General features: G+C 32.7%; 1 protein-coding gene across 1 annotated transcript; it reads right to left on the reverse strand.

The window, feature by feature from the left end:
* Positions 1-8,647: 8,647 nt before the first annotated feature.
* LOC105772064 (uncharacterized) lies at positions 8,648-9,032 on the reverse strand. Its single transcript, XM_012593407.1, has 2 exons — positions 8,837-9,032; positions 8,648-8,772 (listed from the first exon to the last, which is right to left on the reverse strand). Exons 1-2 carry the CDS (start codon positions 9,030-9,032, stop codon positions 8,648-8,650), a joined length of 321 nt encoding a protein of 106 aa, XP_012448861.1.
* Between the last annotated feature and the right edge of the window lie 661 nt (positions 9,033-9,693).

Below are 9,693 nucleotides of genomic sequence, written 5' to 3' on the forward strand. Positions count from 1 at the left end.
GATATCAACAGGGGAAACCTTTTCAAGAAGAGATTGAGCTTCCGAAGTAAAAAGTTTAGGCCAGTCAAGAGTAAATCTTAAAGAGGCAGAACTGGATACTTCCTCGGAAGTGGTAAAATGTTGGACGAAGTGATCCTAAACCAAATTTTCAATATCTTGACGCTCAGTAACCCATCTACCATTTCCATCAAAAAGACCAACAATACAATTGAAATTTCTACAAAGAAGTGTAAAGAATGGAAAAATATAGCGATATCATCAATGTCGACAAACCCTCCCCACAAATTAGAAACAAGTAAGGACTTAGCGGGTCCACTTGTCGGCTTAAACCTTTCACCCGCTTCACCATTAATGCACACTGAATACAAAACTGAAGAAATACACTTCATAATCAAATCCAACCACACCCCCTCAAAACCCATTTTCAGCATCATCTCTCGCAAACCCCCCACTCAACCCTATCATAAACCTTACTCATATCTAATTTGAGCGCAAAAGATCATTTCTTACCAATTCTCTTTTGCTTTAAAGTATGCAAAATCTCATAGGCCAATAACACATTATTTATTATCATTCTACCTAGAATAAAAACACTCTATGATTCATCAATACAACTGTCAAGTACTTGTTGGAAGTGATTAGCCACTGTTTTCGATATAATTTTATATAGAATCGAACATAGGCTAATAGGCCTGAAATCCTTCAACCTATTTGGTTGAGAAATTTTTGGAATTAAAATAATAAGAGTAGAATTAATAGCTTCCAAAGAATTACCTCCATTTAGAACATTGAAACAGTAATCACCCACATCCCGAACAACAATGTGCCAAAATTTTTGAAAGAAAAGTGTTGGAAATCCATTATCCTCGGCAGCCTTCAGAGGAGTCATATCTTTCAAAGCTATTTGGGTCCCTTCGAGTTTTTAAACCTCCATCAATTCTCGATTCATTTCCTCTATTATACATCTATTCATGCCTTCCCAACCACTCTCCAAACTCCCACCCTCTTTTGATTTGAACAAGTTGAAGAAATAATCCTTCACAATCCCTGCCATCTCATCTTTATTTGAAGTAACTGAGTCATCCTCCCTTTTTAGCTCCTTAATATGATTTATTTGACATCTCTGAGAAGCAAACCTATGGAAGAAAGTCGTATTACAATCTCCCATCTTCAACCAGTTAGCCCTCAACCTTTGTTCCCAATATAACTCCTCTTTGTCTATCTTCATATTAAGTTCCATCTTCAAACCAATTAGGTCTCCTATCACCTCATCCGTTTGATCGCAAAGGATTTTTATTCCTTATATGATTTGAACACGAGATTTAGTTACGATTTTAATCCTTTCATCTTTTATCAAAATTTTTTTCTATATTTTTATTTAAATTTTAGTTTTAGTTTTAGTTTTGATTTCAAATTTGATTTTTGGGTTTAATTTTAATTCTTACTTTTTATTTATAATTTAAACTCTTGTTGTATTTTCTTAGATTTTAATTATATGATTTTTTTCATTTTTATTCAATTTTATGTTGTTTCCCAACTTTATAAATAAAACTCAATAATTACTTTAGTTTTAAAGTTTTACATAATAATTTAATTAGAATTATTATTATTTAAGGATTATATATTTTATTATTTGTTTGGTTTATTATCATATTCACTAATTATGTATCAGTTCATCTATTTGTTAATGGGAAAATATTTGGTATACTTTTAGTGCTAGTGAAGTTTTTAGACTGTACAAATAGAGTTAGGAAGTTGTCAAGTGTCCTATAGGGATATAGTAAAACATTAAAAAAAGAACACGTGTCAATTTTTTAAGACTACTTGTAGAATAGAAAAAATACACTATCTGTTCAAAAATATTGCGGAAAATCTTGAAGAAGATAGTGTAAGGAAACAAATACAAAATCTAACATTAAAGATAGATTTTTATGATTTTGCAAGGATATATAGTAAACAAATATTTTCAACAATTTGTAGATATCATAAATAAATGAGCCGAGAAAGCTAAGAAAAAAAGCCATCAATTTTAAAATATTAATCAAAGATATTTTAATTAATATATATATAATTATGCAAGATAGGACAACTAAACTACTTTAATATATTAACCCATCTTTATTTACAAAGCATTAAAATAATATCCTAAACACGTGCATTACACTTACTATAGTCTTTATTTATTTTTAATTCGTAAAGTGTGTGTGTTATTAAAAGGAACAAATGATTTAAATATAATTAAAGGATCGAAACTAGCTGATAATAGGTAGGATCCACAACACTGTTAGCTAATATACTCTTATCACTGTCACCTAGCTGGCCTTTTTTTCTTTTTAATTTCATGAATTTTATTTAAAAATAATTACTAGAAAATTCAAGAAAAGCTTCCAATAATTTTTTATTGAGTCAAGATCACGAGTCAATTAGATATTAATTCAGTTAGAGAAATTATAATAATATTTTTTGTATTTAAAATAAGTTATACTATTTAAAATATTTTAATATTAAAGATAAAATTTGAACCCAATGAATAAAATTTTAATTTTACTATGCAACTAAAATTTTATTTTAAATTTTAAAATTTTAAAACAAAGGCAGATATTTCAGTATGATCCTTACGTACTCCCTACATTCTCTCTTTATAATATATATATATATATAAATTAAATTATGTAAATAAATTAATATAATTTTAAAATATTTTATTATAAAATAATATCCTGTACGTAAAGTTTTTAAATTCTATTGATAGTGATAAATATCCTATAAAAATATAATAAAATATTAAAAAATATAATACCTTTTAAAATCGCTTGTAAAATAAAAATAAACTGCAAATGTACAAAATATTAAATTTAAGTTATTGAATTAGACCTAACCTTCAAACATGCAAAACCTATTTCCTAATCAATTGTCGAAAGAAATGCAAAATTTGTTTGTTTTTGTTATCACATTCATAATATTTATAATATTCATAATATAAAATATTTAAAAATATTTTCCTAGTTAATAAACCAACAAATTTACAATTATTTTTCAACTGTCCTTTCCTTCTTCATCTTTAGTGTTATATAAAAATCTTTGGTTAAGGGTAAAAACCTTCAAAATTTTTTAAAAAAATAGTTAAGTTTTTTTGTATTTAATTGGATATTTAAACGATCAAAATGTATAGAAAAAGTTTTTTGACAGTTAATTTAACAGTTGACCATTAAAGTTAATCGCTCCTAATTTTTTTAGTTAAAGCAATCACATGTCACAACCACGACGTGACATGTGGCAAAAAACTTATAAAAATAAAAAATTATTAAAATTTTATTAAAATCATTAAAATCGTAAAAAAATTATAAAATGTATGAAATATAGAAAAAAATTTATAAATTTTTATAAAGTCATAAGAAAATTATAAAAAAGTAAAGAAATATAAAATTCGTAAAAAAAATATAAAAATTATTGTACCAAAAGAAGCATTTTAATTTTTTTATAACTTTTATTGATTTTTATTTTTTATCATTTTTCGATGCATGTCACTGTGTTGCGACATGTGATGACTTTAATTGAAAAAAATTTGGCGTTGTTAACTTTAACGATCAACGGTTAAAGTTAATGGTTAAATGGCCTTTTTGTTGCATTTTATTATTTTTATAATTTTTTATAATTTTTACGATTTTATAATTTTTAATAAATTTTAGATATTTTTAATAAAATTTAATCATTTTTATAACTTTTATTAATTTTTATTTTTTATATTTTATATTTTTTTGCCTCATCTCATCTCGTGGTTGTGACACGGGGTAGCTTTAACTAAAAGAGTTTTGGGGTAGTTAACTTTAACGGTCAAAGGGTATTATTTTATGTATTTTGACAGTTCAAGTACCTACTTGAGCGGAAAAGAAAATTAAGAGCTTAATTGCTTTTTTTTAAAAAGTTTGAAAGCCTTTTTGAGGCATTTTAAAAGTTTAAGTATTTAATTGAGTGAAAAAAGAAAAGAAAAGAAAAGCAAGAGCTTAATTTTTTTTTTAATTTGAGGTTTTTTTTTACGTGGTTAAGCAAAAATTATTTGAATATCATTTTCTGATAGAAATATAAAAGTGATTTTATTTCCTATAAATTTCATTAATGAATCGTATCAATATTTGGATAGGGAAATATGAAAGTCAAAGTAAATAAAGTTGATGGTTGCCGATTCCACCGATATAATCCTACACCTAATTTGTAAATTTAAGCAGTATAGAGAGTAGGGTCGATCCCTCAGAGATTGAGTTTATTGAAAATTATTTCTCTCTCGACCAGATTTATGTTTGGGCAGTTGTCGTGCCCAAGAAGTTTGGGGGGGGGATAAAATATGAAACCTGAAATAAACAGAGTAAAAAGTAAAAGCTGAAGTCAATTAAATAAAAAAAAGGTTAAGTAAATTTGAAGAAAAATCAATTCAATTTAGCTTAGCTTCAGGCACGGGTTTTTCCGTCTTTGAACCGATCCTCAAAATTAGATGAACTCCTCTTTTCCAATAAGCTAGTTATAGCTACCAAGGACGCCTCGGACACCAACTCTTCCTTATATAAATTAGTTATAGAAGATCGAACAACCTTCAAAACATTCGTGATTTAGAACTCCGACAGCTTTGCGTTCTAGAAGAGCCTAGCTCGAACCAATGCCCTCAACCGTGTGGGATATTTAAATTCGGTTACTACTTCCTTTGACGGAACCAAAGAACAATCCCCACTTGGTACGCCAATGTGTTCACAAAAAACCGATTAGACAATCGATCCTTTCAGAATTTCAACTGTACGTCTAACCACACTAACTCAGATGACATCCTTTTTGACTTAGTGTTGATTTGGTTTTGTGAGTTGACGAAGTCATAATCTTAATCCGAAGAAATAATAAATACTAAAAATTAGGAGTTAAAATGCTCGGGTTCGTAACTCACGAGTCTTTGACGGGGTTAACACCGACCTAAGGCTGAAAGGGGTTTAGTTGACTAAAGTTTGGGGCATGCTGGAGTTTGTCATATCTGGAGAGGGTTGGATAAATGAAATAAGGTTGAAATGGGTAAAAAGTGGGTGGCGTGGTTTATGTATGTGGCTGGAATTTTTAATTGGGTATAAGAATGGAATGGTTTTAGCCTACTAGAAATGAAAAAAAGAATTTGAAGAAAAAGAAAATGTAAGAGGGGGTGTAAGTTGGTGACGCAGGGTTTAGCTTTTAGTGCAATGTTTCCAAAGCTGGAAATTAATAAATGAAAGTATAAGAAACCAATGACAGCAAATAAATTTGCAAGAAGAAATGAAAGATTATATTCAAAAGATAAAAGCTTGTTGATGAATTGAACACAATACCACCTATTTATACTCGTGGCTTTGAGCGAATTTTCCTAATTAAAAGTCACTATACATAGAAAGTGCATAAAATCAATGAAAAATATTCTCATGATCCCAAATATCAAAATAAATCCCTACATATTCTCTTACCAAGTCAATCAAAAAAATTCAGCCAATTACAACTTTTCAAAATTCCATTTTGCCCCTTTCTTTTGCTTATTCCTTCAATCTAGTCCAATTGTTTCCCCTTTTTTTTTTCTTTTCTATTTAGCCCCAAATTGCACCCCTGTATAAAATTCAATATAAACATGGAAAAAATTAGTGGTGCATTCTCATAAATTGACCAATTTAATTACATAAAATATGTAATTTCAGCATTTAAACAAATTCCCCCTATTCATGCTAGTCCTCGAGCATTTGAAATTTCCTACATAATAGGACTTGACCCCTATGGTTTGCACAATTCAACAATTTAGTTCTTACATATTAACATCTCAAATAACCTAGCCTAAGGAATAAAAAATATATATTTCAGAATTTATTAAAGCTTGATAGACCTACCCCTCATTTTATTATTTTTATTTATTTTTGTACTTAGGACATTTTCGAATATTTTTATGCGAGACATGATGACAACTCAAGCACCATGTTCCGGTTACTAGATTCGGATGTCTCTAAGCGGGTTATTTCGCCCTACTCGTGATAGCTTGTTAGCGAAGTGAGTGCAAAGAAATTGGATAGCCACACGAACCTTTTTACGCCATATGTGATGACAACCCAAGCACCACGTTTCGATTACTCGGTCCGGTGTACAACCCCAATTTTCACTTTTAACATTCATATCAGAGGAGTATTATTATTTATTCTTCTCTTTTCTTTTTCCACTAAGTCGAAGCTATTGAAAAGTTTATATGTAAAGAACTAAATAGCTAGATTGGTCAAACCACAAGTGTACCATCCCAATTTATCAAGGGAATTATTTACCTTTCACGAGAAACATGAAAAAACAACGACAATGGATAAGCAAAGTAGAACCAATTTAAGTTTCCCTCCCCCCTACTTATTTTACATTGTCCCAATGTAATTGAATTTAGTTAAAGGATAAAAAGTAAAGATAAGTAGGGAAAAGAAAAAGAAACTCCCCATGTATTTCAACGTCGTGGAGGATGGCCTCGTAGGTGTGTGAGAATTTCTGTCACTAAAGTGTGTAAAGAGTTGAACCCTTCCTCGATTCGGGTCAATTGAGTTTCGACAGACGTGGAGGTTTCTGTTCCATGCTGGTGTCTTCGTCGGAACACTCTATGTGACCGATCTGTCCTCTTTCCTAGCGGGGCAAAATAAAAAAAAGAAGGGGTACCGGCAAGTAACCCCATAGAATCCAAGCAGTATGTATCTAAAGAGTCTGTTTTGTATGCCAAATTTAAAGAACTAAAATTAATAGCTGATAGATTCAAATTAGAGGCTAAATGTGTGATGTATGTACCCAAAATGAGTGGCCGATTTGACCGTTAAATATGCTGAAACTGAATAGCAAACCAATAACTTAAATTTACCTTCCTACCTGAATGCATGCACCATAGAAAAAAGAATTCAGTCTTAGTTATAGAAGCAGATGCATTATTGCGTTCGGAAAAATTAAAAGCAAGGAATCTATGTATGTATCTAAGTGCAGGACTGTGAATTCCTATGTCTTTACAATGTTTCTGATCATACGAAATCTGTCTCATTTCAGTTAACATTGCCAAAGCTTTATTAGCATCAAAGTCAGGTGGTATGTCGAGATATGATTCATAATAGTCATCAGTTGCTAAATAGTCCTCACTAATGAACCCCAAAGCAACATTAAACTCAAATATTGATAGATTATAATGCACACCAAGCAAGCAAAAATAGACAGTGTGAGGTGTGTCCAAGGTGTTAGCAGGGCGGTTGAAGTGAAATGTAGAATAAAATTCAAAAACCAACTCATAATATACAGGTTCATCAATGGCAGCAAAATCAGTCCATCCAATAGCGTCAAAATATTGATTAACAGATTCTTCAATGTCTAAACAGTATAATGAGAATGGGTGTACGTGCTTACAGATTGGAAGAGAGCGATGCTGGATTTGTTCAAATCGTGTTTGGTGTGTCGGGTTCGTAAACGTTAGGTTCCCGCGAAATCTATTCTCTGGGGCATGAATCCTCTTCATTGTCGAAATCGACCGCGCTCACATGGACGATAGTCAATATCCTGATGGTCGGAGGCTTGACTTCTATCATTATTTGTTTTATCTCCGTTATTTTCGGCATCGTCTACCGTCGAAGTTGATGTACCAGTCAACGGTGGCTGCTGGCGAGTACGGGTTCAATGCTGCGCTGAATGTGGTTCAACGCCATTGCCTGGGGGCGACGGAGTTCTTCTTGAAGGCCTCAGTTTTGTTGGTTACTACACATGTAAGTTCGATTGAGGGGAAAGGCAATCTTGGATGTCGGATGAGTTTGGTGGTTCAACTGGGCTGTTTGGAGGATAGTAGTCCGAAGTAGGGGGCTCATGGGATGGGTAGATAACGACAATTGAAGTTGGGCTTTAATTTCTCCTAGGATAACGCGGTTGCGGTGGTGGAGAGGGAGGAGACTCGTCGGAGTCAATGGTTACAAAGGGTGGAGCAGAGAAACGGTTTCGATGTCGATTTACCATGGAGGGCGATTCTTGTGCTGCACAGTTGCATGTGTGGACCATGGTGAGGCAGTGGGGATTTTTTTGAAATAGAGGGGTGGTGAGTGGTGGTGTTGAAGGTGAAAAGGGAAGGGGTTTAGTAAAAAGAAAGAAGGTAAATTTTGAAAAAGGTTTTTAGTTTGTGTTTTTTTTTTAAATTTGGCCGGTCAAAATGGGGGTAGTGGTGTTGTGGTTCCCTAGGTGAAAAGATGGCTAGGATTTGATAAGTGAAAGCTTAGGTTTATTTTATTTTAGATGGGTGGACGGTTTAGGGGGTGTTATTGGGCTTAGGGTGATTCTTGTATTTTTGGGTTAGCTTTGGATAGTGGGTTGGGTTAAATGGTGGGTAGGTGGATTGGGTCTTGGCTGAAATTAAAGGAATTTTGTGGGTTGAAGTGGGGGCTTAAATTTTGTCTTGAAAGGTTTACCAGGTAAGTTCCCAGGAAAGAGAGGTGGGTCATAATGGACATTCTTAAGTACCAAGTCTTTCCTTTAGACAGAACCAATCCTCGACATGCATTTTCACTTTCCGTTTTACCTTCTAAAAAATTTTATTTGCATAAATAAAAAATTTGGGTTGCCTCCCAACAGCGCTTTGTTTATCGTCGTTAGCTTGATGACCTGTTATTCAAATTTTGGGCTTCTCGAGAACAATCTCCTCAACTGTGTGCATTTGAAAATTCTCGTAAAAGGGTTTCAGTCGTTGACCATTCACCTTAAAGCACTTCCAAGTTTCTTTGCTTTGAATTTCCACTACACCATTTGAGAATAAATTAGTAATAGTTAATGGACCTATCCATTTTGGATCGAAGTTTACCAGCGAAAATTTTTAAGGTGGAGTCGTATAGGAGAACTTTTTGTCCTATTGAAAACTGCTTCTTAGTGATTAACTTATCATGAAATGCCCTTGTCTTTTCTTTATAAACTCGAGCATTTTCATATGTATTGTTTCTAATTTCCTCGAGTTCCTGGATGTCCAACTTCCGAGACCTTCTTGCAGACTCCATCTCCATATTACACTGCTTAACTGCCCAAAATACCTTGTGCTCTAAATTGACTAGGAGATGGCACGGTTTACCAAAAACGAGTCGGTAACGTGACATGCCTATTGGTCCCTTCTAAGCTGTCCTATAAGCCCAAAGTGCATCATTTAGTTTCAAACTCCAATCCTTTCTGTTAGGTTTAACAGTCTTTTCCAAAATAGACTTGATTTCTCGATTCGACACTTCAGCTTGCCCGTTTATTTGCGGATGGTAAGCAGTTGCAATTCGTTGAGTCACTCCATATTTCTCCATAAGTGCACTTATGAGCTTATTGTAAAAATGGAGTGTCATACCTAGAAAAGATAGAATTTTTAAGAAAGTCAACTACGGTCTTAGCATTATCATTGCGAGTGGCCTTTGCCTCTATCCATTTAGAGACGTAATCAATAGATAAGAGTATATAAAAATTACAGAAGGAAGAAGCAAAAGGACCCATAAAATCGATGCCCATACATTGAAAATTTTACAAATATGAATAGGAGTAAGGGGCATCTCATTTAGACGACTAAAGTTGCCAACTTTTTGGAACCTTTCACAGGTTTTACAGAATAAAAAGGCATCGCGAAATATGTTTGGCCAAAATAGTCCACATTCGAGAATGTTATGTGTGGTGCGTTTAGGTCCAAAGTGT

This window comes from Gossypium raimondii, chromosome 6 (genome assembly GCF_025698545.1).
Source record: "Gossypium raimondii isolate GPD5lz chromosome 6, ASM2569854v1, whole genome shotgun sequence".
In the NCBI taxonomy this organism is placed as follows: domain Eukaryota; kingdom Viridiplantae; phylum Streptophyta; class Magnoliopsida; order Malvales; family Malvaceae; genus Gossypium; species Gossypium raimondii.